The 14,179-nt window shown below is 43.2% G+C and overlaps 2 protein-coding genes across 2 annotated transcripts; both read left to right on the top strand.

The window, feature by feature from the left end:
- The first annotated feature begins 316 nt into the window (after positions 1–316).
- LOC103161035 (olfactory receptor 1361) lies at positions 317–1,267 on the top strand. The gene has a single exon (XM_027423995.1). It carries the CDS (start codon positions 317–319, stop codon positions 1,265–1,267), a length of 951 nt encoding a protein of 316 aa, XP_027279796.1.
- Positions 1,268–9,525: 8,258 nt separating this feature from the next.
- On the top strand, positions 9,526–10,470 carry LOC103164199 (olfactory receptor 1361). Its single transcript, XM_027423994.1, has one exon. It carries the CDS (start codon positions 9,526–9,528, stop codon positions 10,468–10,470), a length of 945 nt encoding a protein of 314 aa, XP_027279795.1.
- The last annotated feature ends 3,709 nt before the right edge of the window (positions 10,471–14,179 follow it).

The raw sequence follows: 14,179 nt of genomic DNA, 5'->3' as shown, positions 1-14,179 counted from the left end.
ATTTGAGAATAATCAGCTGTTTTTCTTGTTTCTGTCTTTTTGATGCTAGGGAGTGGGAGAAAGACTTGGGATGTTAACAGGAGTACATGATGATGGGGAATGGGGAGTGTATGTTCAAAACTGTGGCTATGCTTTATTCAATAAAGCTAAAAGGGCAAAGCCAGTGGGACCACAACCACTTTAAACTGAACCTTTAGATTGGGATGTAGGGATGTATCTTCAACATGCCCGTAGATGAAGGATGATCTGTTGCATCTAAACCACCAGCGTCTACATATCTCATCTCTGTCTCTCTTCTCTAGCTGGGATCAGACCTATGGGAGGCACCAACCAGTCTGTGGTCTCTGAGTTCCTCCTCCTGGGACTCTCCAGGCAGCCTCAGCAGCATCAGCAGCTCCTTTTCCTGCTTTTCCTCATCATGTACCTGGTCACTGTCCTGGGAAACCTGCTCATCATCCTGGCCATCAGCACAGACTCCCACCTGCACACCCCCATGTACTTCTTCCTCAGCAACCTGTCCTTTGTGGATGTCTGCTTCTCCTCCACATCTGTCCCCAAGGTGCTGGCCAACCACATACTCAGGAATCAAGCCATTTCCTTCTCTGGGTGTCTCATGCAAATTTACTTTCTGTGTGTGTTTGCTGTCATGGACAATTTCCTGCTGGCTGTGATGGCCTATGACCGTTTTGTGGCCATATGCCACCCTTTACACTATACAACCAAGATGACCCATCAGCTCTGTGTCTTGCTGGTGGTCGGGTCATGGGTGTTATCCAGCCTGAATGCTCTGTTGCACACACTGCTCATGGCTCGACTTTCATTCTGTGCAGACAACATCATTCCCCAGTACTTCTGTGAAGTGACTCCCCTCCTGAAACTCTCCTGCTCTGACACACACCTCAATGAGCTAATGATTCTTTTTGTTGCAGGGCTGTTAATGATAGCCCCGTTTGTTTGCATCCTCGTGTCTTATGTCCTTATTGCTTGTGCAGTCCTGAGAGTCTCATCCATAAGTGGAAGGTGGAAGGCCTTCTCCACCTGCAGCTCCCATCTGGCTGTGGTCTGCCTCTTCTATGGCACCATCATATCCCTGTATTTCAACCCCTCCTCCTCTCACTCAGCTGGGAGTGACATGGCAGCTGCTATGATGTACACAGTGGTGACCCCCATGCTGAACCCTTTCATCTACAGCCTGAGGAACAGGGACCTGAAAGGAGCCTTAATGAAAGTGCTTACCATGAAATTTTTATCTTCTCGCCGATGTTGAAAGTGATTAGTACACAGAGGGAACTAATGTTCAAGAACCCTGTGTAGTCGTGTCAATCACCTGAAATTTCATCTGAAATTCCACTTGTGTTTTGTAAGAAAAGCTTCAAAGATGATCCACATTTAAGAGTACTTGCTGCTCTTGCTAAGGACCTGGATTTGATTTCCTGGGCCCAGAAGCCAGCTCACAACCATTTACAACTACAGTTGTTTCAGATTGAACACAGTTTTCTGACTTCCATTTTTTAACAGGCCTGCCAATGGTGTATAGAAATACATGCAAGCCAACATCCACACACATAAAATATGTTTTAAAAAATTACCTAATTTTTAGAGCAAAACCCAGGATATAGTTCCTTTAGGTAAAAGAATGAAGAAAACTCTTTAACAAATGTCTTTATTTAGGTTGTCATGTCAAAGCCTTGACAACATCCATGATGAACACATATGTACTTTTCCTCTCAGTACTTTTCCTGCACAGCTTTGCAGAATGGGGAGGAGTCTCAATGGGAGAATGCTGGCAAGGGACTGATGATAAGCCTGAACCTGTGTTGGGTATGGTTGGAATTGGGAATTGATTCCTGTCCGGATGGGATGTGTTTCCCAAGTCACCTAGAAGACTGGGCTCTGATTGGTCAAGTAGCAGCAGACACATGTGTCAGCCATTTTCAGGGCAGTGGATGCTGTTGTTTTTGTTGAGAGCTCTGTGTGGTCACAACATGTTCTTCCGTGTCTTGTGTTGTCACTGTATCAGAGACCTTATTTGCTACTGATGCTCTAAGTAATTCCCTGTGTCCCTTATCAGAGTGCCAGGACCCAGTTCAGTCCACCTCTGGGACAGCACAGCTATTCATTCTCTCTCACAGCAGAGACCTTGCCTGAGCCCACCTCAGGGGAAGATCTGATCAGGTGTCTTAAGAAGGAAGGTTTTTTTTTTGGAGCAGAAACCCTAATTCTGCAGCTCATTCAGCTTAATGTGTTATTCTTGCCATCTGGGCTTATGTAGCATATAACATTAGGCAGGAAATTGGTCAACTCAATAAAAATGCACTGTGCTGTGCCTTCTACAATTCCAGTGTCAGACATGTCAGTCAACTCTTCCCCTCTTTTCCTTTCTCTGTTCCTTTTGTCAGTGTTTGTTTGTGTTGTCACTTAGCCTATTTTTTGTTTGTTTGTTTTTGTTCTTTGAGACAGGATTTCTTTATGTAACAGCCCTGGCTGTCCTGGAACTCAATTTGTAGGCCAGCCTGGCCTTGAACTCACAGAGTTCTGCCTGCTTCTGCTTCCCCAGTGCTGAGATTAAAGGCATATGCCAGCACTGCTTGGCCTTTTTTTTTTTTTTTTTTTTTTTTTTTTTTTTTTAAATAAGTCTTTCTATGTAGGCTTGGTTCTTCTGGAACTTTCACTTAGTTAAAAATTTATGTATTAGCTGTCAGCTTCCATTGTATCACACATTTTTTTAAAAACAGTGTCTACTTTCTCTTTTTTCATTTCATATTTGTATTTACTAGTAGTTATTTTTCTTTGTGAAATGCCAACATTATATTATGCTTTGAAATTTGTTTAAAAAATGAGTCCAAGGTATAAAAAGTTTGAGAAGTCATGTCTGATTGATTACACATAAAATCAAAGCACTCAGGAGACTGAGGCAGGATAGTGAGTCTGAGATTATCTGGGGGCAGATGAGTTCCATGCCAGCTTCCCCTAGAGTGTGAGTCGCTGTGTCATAAAAACAAAAGCAAGCCGTGTCATTGGGGTGGCAGTATAAGGGCTTCAGACGGTTGATGGAGGGTTGCAAGGACTGTGTACTGATTTTACTTTCTGATGTTCACTTAACACACGACAAAGGCCAGCTGAAAATGTGAGTCCTTTGGCTAAGTCCTGTGTACACATGTGTGCATGCCAGTGTGTGTGTGTGTGTGTGTGTGTGTGTGTGTGTGTGTGTGTGTGTGTGTGTTTATTAATTTATATCTGTGTGCCTGTTTTGCCTGCATGTACACCTGTGCACCATGTGAATGCTGGTGCCCACAGTGGCCAGAAGAGGGTGTTGGGTGGAGTAACAGCTGGTTTTGATCTACCATGTGTTTCAAGGTGGGACCTTGATATCAATGTAACCAATGGGAAGATCACAGTATTGATGGGACAAGTAGGAAAGGATTGATCTGGAGCTACAGGAAAACATAATCCTACTAGTATGAGCTAATATTTTTATCGTCTCATGAACCTTGTGTAGCATACAATATTAAAGCAGGAACAGGGAAATATTTCTACAATCCCAATATCCAGGCATGTTAGTCAACAGCATTGTTTCTCCTGTTCTGCCATATTTATGCAAATGGGCTCAGACATTTTTTACTCAAATACTAGGGTATATCTAAGCATTCAACTGTTATTTTATGAGATGTGTTCTAAATTACTTTATTTCTCTTTAATTTTATCTTTATTGGTTTTTGTATTTTTCACTCCCTCGTAATTCTATTTATCCTTTAAAACTTAAAAAAACTTACAGTATGTTTTGAAATTTATTTTGAGAATGACTAAGAAGTCTAACATGGTATCACAGGGCTATAATGCCAGTACCAGGAGGCTGGGGCAGGAGGGTTACAAGCTCATGGCTAGCCTAGTCTATGTTATAGGTTCCAGGTCATCCTAGGCTACACTGTGAAATCCTGTCTCATTAAACAAAACAAATGAAAATTGATTTGAGCCGGGCGTTGGTGGCGCACGCCGTTAATCCCAGCACTCAGGAGGCAGAGGCAGGCGGATCTCTGTGAGTTTGAGGCCAGCCTGGTCTCCAGAGCTAGTGCCAGGATAGGCTCCAAAGCTACACAGAGAAACCCTGTCTCAAAAAACCAAAATAAATAAATAAGTAAATAAATAAATAAATAAATAAGAAAGTAAATTGATTTGAAACATACAAAATATTTTCCTCATCTTTCACTTTCAGCACGTTTTACCTGACACCTGACTCTGTGCTTATGCTAGTTGTAATCAATTGAGATCTATGTATGTACAGATCATTCAAAAAACAGATTTGAGAAGTTTTCAGCCATTGTTTCTTCAAGTAGTTTTCCCTCTTTTCTCTTTTCTTTTCTTTTTCTAGACAGGGTTTCCTCTGTGTAGCCTTGGCTGTGCTGGAACTTGCTTTGTAGACCAGGCTTGACTTAAACTCAGAGATCTCTCTGCCTCTGCCTCCCAAGTGCTGGGATTAAAGGTGTGCACCACCACCGCCTGGCCTCTTTCCCAAGAGTCTTTATTGATTATGTTTGGTGTACTAATGCTGTCTACCTTTCATCCCATGTTCACTTTTTCCTCATTCTTTCTTTTCTGATCTTCAACTTCCAAAATCTATAAAGGAGTATTTATAAGTTTGCCAATTATTTATTTATCTGATTCAAATTTTGGTAAGCCAATTTAGTGGACTGTTTATTTCAATTGTTTACTTCCCAATTCCAGAATTTCCATTTGGCATTTCCCCATATTTTTGTCTCCTTATTTCCTGTTTGAGTCGACACTGTGTTCGTACTTTTATTTACTTCTCCAGTCATACTCTCCTTTCCAAATGCCAACATTTTTGCAATGGTTTCTTTGAAATATTTTTGTTAAAGATGACTTCTGATCTTTCTCACAGGCCACATCTATCACTTGTTATTCTGCATAAGAGTCATCCTTTCCCGTTTCTTTGCATGTCTTTCAGTTTGATGATGGAAACTGGATACATTTGAACTGCTGTATACCGAGGTTCTGCTTATCCCTGCTTTTCTGTTTGCTCTTGCTCTTCCTTATTTGCTCAGTATTGGATGAGTTCTTTTATGCAGTCCATCCCTCTAATACTGTTAATCTTCTGATGGGGTACCTCATGAAAAACAGCTCTGAGTCTGCCTGTCATCATCCTGGGATGGCTCTGAAGTTATTAAAACTCTCTTTCACTTTGTTGATTACAGGAGTTGATGAGCTCTAGTACTTTAAACCAGACTGACCTACTATATTGACAGAAATAAATCCCACTAAAGCATCCAATCTAGACAGATGGCTCAGAGGTAAGAGCAGTGACTGCTCTTGATGGGACAGGAGTTTGATTCCCAGTACCTACATGGTGACTCACAACCATCGGTAACTCCATCTCCAGGAGTCCTGAATCCTCTTCTGGACTCTAAGGGCACCAGGCATGTGTGTGATGCATGTAAGCAAAACACTCATGGAGGGGGGGGGTCTCTGCAACCACCAAAGCTAGCGGCGTCGCAATCCTCTGGAGAGAAAAAAATAGTTCAATTCAACATGACTCAATAGCCAGTGTTGGCTCAAACTTTGAGAATCTGACACGGAGTAATTTATTTTAGTCACATTTAAGCACAGCACAATTTGGAAAAATATTTCCTGGGGATAATTTACTCAATTCCATGTGCACAACAAAGCTTAAGACATGACTCCATTGAAACTCATTGTAAAGTATAAGTGGCATCTTCCATAAAGATGGGTTCTATAGAAGGCCAGGCGGTGGTGGCACACGCCTTTAATCCCAGCACTCAGGAGGCAGAGGCAGGTGGATCACTGTGAGTTCAAGACCAGCCTGGTCTACAAGAACAAGTTCCAGGGCAGCCTCCAAAGCCACAGAGAAGCCCTGTCTTGAAAAACAAAACCAAACCAAAACAAACCAACCAACAAACAAAAGATGGGCTCTTCTATTGATGAACTGAGGAAACAGGCCCTTAAATCTTAAGGGCCTGTGGGGAGGACAGGGCTGTAGATTGACTGAGACAAACAACTTCAACAGAAGGGTCTGGGGAATCCAATGTGGCCTGGCCACACAGATATCTAAAAGGTCACCAGGCTATTAACCATATCTGCTTCCAGCTTTGTGGGTGGAAAACAGGTTTTACATCTCTCCCCTTGAAGAGACAACCCTGTGTGAACATTCATGGACCTCTAATGCTTAGCTCTGAGCACAAGGACATCCTATACACTCATACATATAAAATTAAAAAGCTTTAAAAATCCACTAAGATCATATAGCACATTAAAAAGAATAGTTTCTGAGGTCATTGTTGATATGTGTTCTGAGCCTGTGGAAAACCTCTCCCATTTGGTTTTGTTTTATTTTGAGGAGTTATATAGCCCAGACTGACCTTGACTGAGGATCATCTCTCCTCAGTCTCCCCGAGGAGACTTAGACATTTACAAACCGGTATGGTACCACTCCAATCAGCCCCTTAAATTATTTTTGAGCAGGACATGAGGCTATCTTTTACTACATCCTCAGCAGTTCTGATAGTTTTATTTTCTTTAAAAACTGCACTGGTGTGTGTGTGTGTGTGTGTGTGTGTGTGTGTGTGTGTGTGTGTGTGTGTGTGTGCTCCTGTGAGTGCACACATTCAGGATGCATATATGTGAGCAAGCATGTAGAAGTCTGAGGTTGATGCCAGGTGTCTTCTGTGAACCCTCTCTGCATTCTGCACCGAGGCAGGCTCTCTCACTGAACTGAGAGCTTGGTGACTCGGCTAGTGGGGAATCTCATCACTGCATTAAGATCACAGGCTGGCTGCCATTCTCATTTGGTATATGTGGGTGCTAGGAATCTGAGCTGTGGTGGTCTTTAAGCCTATAGAGCAAGCACTTTACCTATGAGCCATCTTCCAGGCTTGAAAAGTAATGATTTTTTGTTTGTTTTTCAAGACAGGGTCTCACTGTGCAGCCCAGACTGACTTCAAACTCACAGGAATCCACTTGCTTCTGTTTTCCAAGTGTTGGGATTAAAGGCATGTGCCACCATGGCCAGCAAAAGTACTTTTAGCAAAAAATTTTATTGTAGATGATTTCAAACATATGTAAGAGCAGGCAGTATAGATGTTCAAAGCACATAGATGTGAGAATTAAGTCAACATCATTTCATCTATGACCTTGAACTTTGCTCTTCCATTTTATTCTTACTGTATTGTGTGTGTGTGTGTGTGTGTGTGTGTGTGTGTGTGTGTGTGATGCCTATGTAACCTAGACTACATAGTATCATCTTCTTTCCTTCCTTTCTTTCTCTCTTTTTTTCCTTTTGGTTTTTGAAACAGGTTTCTCTGTGAAACTGTCCTGGCTGTCCTGAAACTCACTCTGTAGACCAGGCTGGCCTCAAACTCACAGAGATATACCTGCTTTCTTTATTTTTTAAAAGACTGAACCAAGCCCTCTGAATGTGGGTGCAGGTTAGGAGGCCTGGCAGTCTATGGGACCTCTGACAGTGGAAGCTGTATTTATCCCTCGTGCACAAATGGACTTTGGGAGCCCATTCCCCATGGAGGGATACTGTCTCAGCCCAGATACATGGAGGAGGGCCTAGGCCCTCCCGAAAATGATGTGACAGACTTTAATGATCCCTCAAGGAAGGTCTCCCCCTCCCTGGGGAGTGAATGGGGGCATGGGAGGATGGGTGGGAGTGGGAACTGAAATTGATATGTAAAATAAGATTGTTTCTAAATTAAATAAATAATTAAAAAGATTTCTTTTATATGTGTTTGCCTGCATATACATGCATGTGGACCACGTGCATGCCCTAGGGGACTAGTAGAGAGTGTCAGATCTCAGAGTACCTGAAACTGGAGTTATGGATGGTTGGGAAACTCCATGTGGGTACTGGGAACAGAACCTGGACCCCTTGCAAGAGCAAAAAATCCTCTAAACCACTGAGTCATCACTATAGCTACAGAGTCTTGGTATAATAGATCAGGCTAGCCTGGAACATGGCAGCAATCTTGCTTCAGACTTGTGTATCTGAATAAGTGTAAGCCACCATATGCTGTCATTTTTATAAACTCCTTTGCAGGCTGAGCTAAGAAAGATGTGGTTTTTACTGTTGGACACTGAATGGGAACGAAGGCCTCGTCTATCTGGTCATTAGAAGTACCCTGAACCATAAACTCAATAGCCAGTAGGACTTCTTCCAGATTCCTTCCACTCCCCTCTGTGTGTTTACATTTTTTGCTGTCATCTTTTGCTTGTTCATCTGTGAATCAAGCAGGAAAGAGTTGTAAGCTTCTAGATGTACATGGATGGGGCAAGTCACACTGAGGATGACCTACTAGTTCTCTGTCCCCATGATAGGTTTCTAACTTCTACACAAGTCCTGTCTGGATAAGGAAGGGATGGGGAATACATATGAAGCTGTTGCGGAGTCTGTAGATTTTCAGAAATGGGCTGGGAATACATCCCAAAGAAAGTCAGTCACAACTGATTACACACTATCCATCTTTCTCGGCCCTCGTACTTTACACCAAATATTGTACAGGGTCCAGCCTGGCCCTGGAATGCCAGTCACTCCCTTCTGTATGTCCAGGGCATCCTATCAGGAAATGTCCCATAAACCCTATGCAGTAAGAGTACATTTACTCCAGAAGTTCGATAACTCCAGTTTCTGCACTGAAAGTAAGAAGAATCTGGACCAGCTTAGATAACTGAGTTGATTAAGCTCTCAGGGAATTTTTCCTGGGACTTGTCTCTGCCCTGATTGCCTCATCCTCAAATGATGACTGAGAACTTAGATGATATACTCCATCATTGTTGGTCAACAGGGACCAGGAGCTAGGTGGTATAACTACTTTCTGCAGGTCTTTAATGAGATGCTTAGGGAGTCTATACCCAGTGGGATTGGATGCTGCAGGAAATACCCTTCTAATTCTCCCAAACCTCCTTCCAACACAGAGGGCTAAGACAGTGATCACACACTCACTCTTCACTTTCTCAGAACCTTCCTAGATTTAAGACATTCCAATCCTTAGAATAAAGAACACCATTGCCCAGCAACTCCAAGGTGAAAATAATAGAACTAGCCTGTCCAGATATTTTCAGAATAGTAGAGATGATAACGTTTCTTTTGCAGCAAGAGCTGCTCACCCTTACACAGAGGGAACAGCAGCAGGAGTCACACACCCATCAACTGGAGCTTGAAATCAGTACAATAATCGGCTGCTTTTCTTTTTCTTCGAGCTACTAAGGGGTGGGAGCAAGTCTGGGAATATTACCAGAAGAACACATGATTGTAGGGAAGGGTGGTATGTTCACAAATGCTTTACCTTATAGTCAATAAAACTAAAAGGGCGAACATAGCAAATCAGCACCATGTAAAACTGGGATTTGTAAATTGAGTATGTGGAAAATAGGAGCTGATCTTAATTCAGAAACTTTAATGCAGGCTTAATATAAACCTGGTTGTAGCATCCAAACCTGAAGACTGCATTCTGACCTCTGTCTCCATTCTCTGTAGCTGGGCTCAGACTCATGAGAGGCACCAACCAGTCTATGGTCTCCGAGTTCCTCCTCCTGGGACTCTCCAGGCAGCCCCAGCAGCAACAACAGCTCCTCTTCCTGCTTTTCCTCATCATGTACCTGGTCACTGTCCTGGGAAACCTGCTCATCATCCTGGCCATCGGCACAGACTCCCACCTGCACACCCCCATGTACTTCTTCCTCAGCAACCTGTCCTTTGTGGATGTCTGCTTCTCCTCCACATCTGTCCCCAAGGTGCTGGCCATACACATACTCAGGAATCAAGCCATTTCCTTCTCTGGGTGTCTCATGCAAATTTATTTTATATGTGTGTTTGCTGTCATGGACAATTTCCTGCTGGCTGTGATGGCCTATGACCGGTATGTGGCCATATGCCACCCTTTACACTATGCAACCAAGATGACCCATCAGCTCTGTGCCCTGCTGGTAGTTGGGTCATGGGTGGTAGCCAGCCTGAATGCTCTGTTGCACACCCTGCTCATGGCTCGACTTTCATTCTGTGCAGACAACATCATTCCCCACTTCTTCTGTGATGTCACTCCCCTCCTGAAACTCTCCTGCTCTGACACACACCTCAATGAGCTGATGATTCTTTTTGTTGCAGGGCTGTTAATGATAGCCCCGTTTGTTTGTATCCTCGTGTCTTATGTCCTTATTGCTTGTGCCGTCCTGAGAGTCTCGTCCACAAGGGGAAGGTGGAAGGCCTTCTCCACCTGCAGCTCCCACCTGGCTGTGGTCTGCCTCTTCTACGGCACCATCATATCTCTGTATTTCAACCCTTCCTCCTCTCACTCAGCTGGGAAAGATACAGCATCTGCTGTGATGTACACAGTGGTGACTCCCATGCTGAACCCTTTCATCTACAGCCTGAAGAACAAGGACATGAAAGGGGCTTTAAGGAGAGTGCTTACCATGAAATTTTCATCTACTCCGTAAAGCTAAGAAAATCATATAAAGAAATAATTTCCAAGAAAACCATTTTTACTCTACTGTGTGAAAGTAAACATTTTAGTTTTGTTAGGAAAGCATCTACTATTGCTCTTGGGAGAATAAAATCCCTGTTGTAGACTAAATAGGTGAAAGGTGGAAAGCAGCTCAGTTGTAGAGTGCCTACCTAGCACGTACAAGGCCCAGGTTTGATTCCTAGTCATGTTACAATAAATATAAAATTTTTCAAAGTTTAAAATGTGTGTCTAGATGCCACATGTGTGTGTCCAAGAAGAGAGAAGAGGGTTATAGGTGTGTGTGAGTCACCTGATATGGGTCCTCTGGAAGAAGAGCAAGTGATTGATTGCTGAGACATCTCTCCTGCCCAATACAAACACTTCAATCAAATCCCTTCATTTCAATCGTGAGTGCCCCCCTGACAAAAGGCACCTCAAACACACCTATGCTTTATTACTGAGTACAAGAGAAAAGAATGCACATGCCTGGAGCAACAGTGAGATGTCTCAGCTGGAAGCTGCTTAAAAGAATTTATGATAAGCTAAGTTTCTTTGGGTGATGTCAGAAAAGAAATGGGGACTGACTGTTGCTTCAGATGGGATGCTGTTATTCAGGATGCTTGTGACTAGTTCTCTTGGTGTATTTCCTTTAGAAGAAAGGAACAGGTAATGCTTGAGCTCTGGCTAAGAAACAGTAGCCATTCGTGTGAATCATCTTGGAGCACTGAATGGAGGTCATTTTGTGGTCAGGTCACACACACACACACACATATATATATATATATGTGTGTGTGTGTGTGTGTGTGTGTGTGTGTGTGTGTGTGTGTTACTGTTTTCTGAGACAAGGTTTCTCTATGTAACCTTGGCTGTCCTTGAACTCATTTTGTAGACCCAGCTGGCCTCAAACTCATGTAGATCCGCCTGTCTGTGCCTTCCAAGTACCAGGACTTAAGGTGTGCACCACCTCCTCTAGAATAGGGCACTATTCTTGATAATGTTCTCAGCGGTCATTGCAGAATTATCTCTTGTGATGTCACAATCATAGAGACCTTACTTGCTACAGCTCTTCTATCAAATTATGTTCACTGGGAAAACTCCAAACTGTGCCCACCCAGATCCTGGGTGATAACACCAAGCTTCCTTTCTCACAAGTCTTTGATTTGAGCACATCTGAGAACACCCAACCCAGCAAGGTGATTACAACTCTTCATACATTTCTTCCTGTGTAAGGTTTGACATATAGACTGTGTCTTTAAAAGAATGGTCTGTTTCATCTAGGTTTTCCAATTTGTGAGTAGGTCTTTTCATAGGATTCCTTTACTATTCTTTTAAAATTTTAGATTTTTATTTATGTATATGGGTGTTTTGGCTGTATGTATGCCTGTATTATGTGTGTACAGTTCCCAAGAAGACCAGATGAGGGCACTGGGTCACCTGGAAGTGGAGTTCAGGCATTAGCTGTTATGTGGGTGCTGGAAACCAACTGAGTCTTCTGGAATAACAGCCATTCTTTTAACCACTAATCCATCTATCCATCTCCCTTTCATCATTCTTTTAATGTCAATGGGATTAGTGGTAATGCTTTCTCAGTGATTTCTGGTACATGTGTTTCAGGTTCATGTGTTACAGGTTTATGTTGCTATTGGGGAATGGTGGGACCTTTGGGGGTAAGGCTTAGTGCAAAGAAGTCAGCACATCCTTAGGGGACAGAGGACTTCAACCTCTCTTCTGTGTCTTCCTTTGCTCACAGGATCCCATGAGGTAAATAGATCCTCTCCACCCCATATGCCCTTCTTGATATAGGGAGCTTCCATAGGTCCAAAGCAACAGGGTCAAGCAACTATAAACTGAACTTGGATGCTGAGTCAAAATAAATTTCCCTTTTCTTAATTTTCAGGTCTTACAGAAATGGAAAGCTATAAGCCATTGGCTTCAGATCTCCTTGCTCAGACATGTACCAGAGGGCAGAGATGTCCTGTCACCACTCTTGCTTTATCTTGCAATTTTTTTAAAATTTTTATTTTATTATTTTTTATTAGTTCAAATTAGGAACAAGCTTGTTTCACCTGTCAATCTTCTCCCTCTCCCTTCCCTCCCTCTCAATCCCCCACTAACCCCTTCCCCCCCTCTGCTCCCCATAGAGGGTAGGGCCCTCTATGGGGCTTCCCAAATTCCACATCACCATCCTGGGCCAGACCTAGGTCCTCCCCCGTGTGTCCAGGCTGAGAGAGCATCCTTCACATGGGATGGGCTCTCAAAGTCCCTTCTTACACCAGGGAAAAATACTGATCCACTACTAGGGGCCCCATAGAGTCCCGAGGCCTCCTTGTTGACATCCATGTTCAGGGGTTTGGATCAGTCCCGTGCTGACCTCCCAGGCAGCAGTCTGGGGTCCATGTGCTCCCCCTTGTTCAGGCCAGCTGTTTCTGTGGGATTCACCAGCCTGGTCCCAACTCCTTTGATCCTCATTCTTCCCTCTCTGCAACTGGGTTCCAAAGTTCAGTTCAGTGTATAGTTGTGGGTGTCTGCCTCTGCTTCCATCAGCCACTGGATGAGGGCTCTAGGATGGCATATAAAGTAGTCATCAGTCCCATTATAGGGGAAGGGCATTTAGGGTAGCCTCTCCACCATTGCCTAGATTGTCAGTTGGTGTCATCCTTGTAGATCTCTGGAAATCTCCCTAGTGCCAGATCTCTCCTCAGATCTATAATGGCTCCCTCTGTTATGGTATCTCTCATCCTGCTCTCCTCTATTCTTCCCCCCACCCCGACTCAAACTTTCTGCTCCTCAATTTCCTCCTCTCCCCTCCTCTTCTCCTCCTCTCATTCTGGCAGCTCCCTTTCCCCTACCCTCATGCTCCCAATTTGCTGAGGAGATCCTGCCCCTTCCTATTCTCCAGGGTCCATGCATTTTTCTCTTAGAGTCCTTCTTGTTTCCTAGTTCCTTTGGTGAAGAGGATTATAGGCTGGTAATCCTTTGCTCTATGTCTAAAATTGATATATGAGTGAGTACATACCATGTTTGTCTTTTTGTGACTGGGTTACCTCACTCAGGATGGTTTCTTCTTCCACCCATTTGTCTGCGAATTTCAAGACTCCGTTGCTTTTTTCTGCTGAGTAGTACTCCATTGTGTAAATGTACCAGATTTTCTCTATCCACTCTTCAGTTGAGAGGCATCTAGGTTGCTTCCAGGTTCTGGCTGGATAGATGGATCTATATGCAATCCTCTGCATGTCTGAATCCAGTTGTGCAGCACCATTTGTTGAAGATGCTATCTTTTTTTCCATTGTATAGATTTAGCTTCTTTGTTGAAAATCAGGTGTTCATAGGTGTGTGGGTAATATCAAGGTTTTCAATTTGATTCCATTGGTCTATCTGTCTATTTTTGTGCCAATATCAAGCTGTTTTCAGGACTATGGCTCTATAATAGAGCTTGAAGTCAGGGATGGTGATGCCTCCAGAGGCTTTGGCTACCCTGAGTTTTTGTTTTTCCATATAAAATTGAGTATTGTTCTTTCAAGGTCTGTGAAGAACTGTGTTGGGATTTTGATGGGGATTGCGTTGAATCTATAGATTGCTTTTGGCAAGATTGCCATTTTTACTATGTTGATTCTACCTATCCAAGAGCATGGGAGATCTTTCCATTTCCTGGTATCTTCTTTAATTTCTTTCTTTAAAGACTCAAAGTTCTTACTGTACAG

This window comes from Cricetulus griseus, chromosome 7 (assembly GCF_003668045.3).
Source record: "Cricetulus griseus strain 17A/GY chromosome 7, alternate assembly CriGri-PICRH-1.0, whole genome shotgun sequence".
Classification (NCBI taxonomy): Eukaryota; Metazoa; Chordata; class Mammalia; order Rodentia; family Cricetidae; genus Cricetulus; species Cricetulus griseus.
The sequence above is the reverse complement of the archived record's forward strand: the minus strand, read 5'-3'. Positions and strand labels throughout refer to the sequence as shown.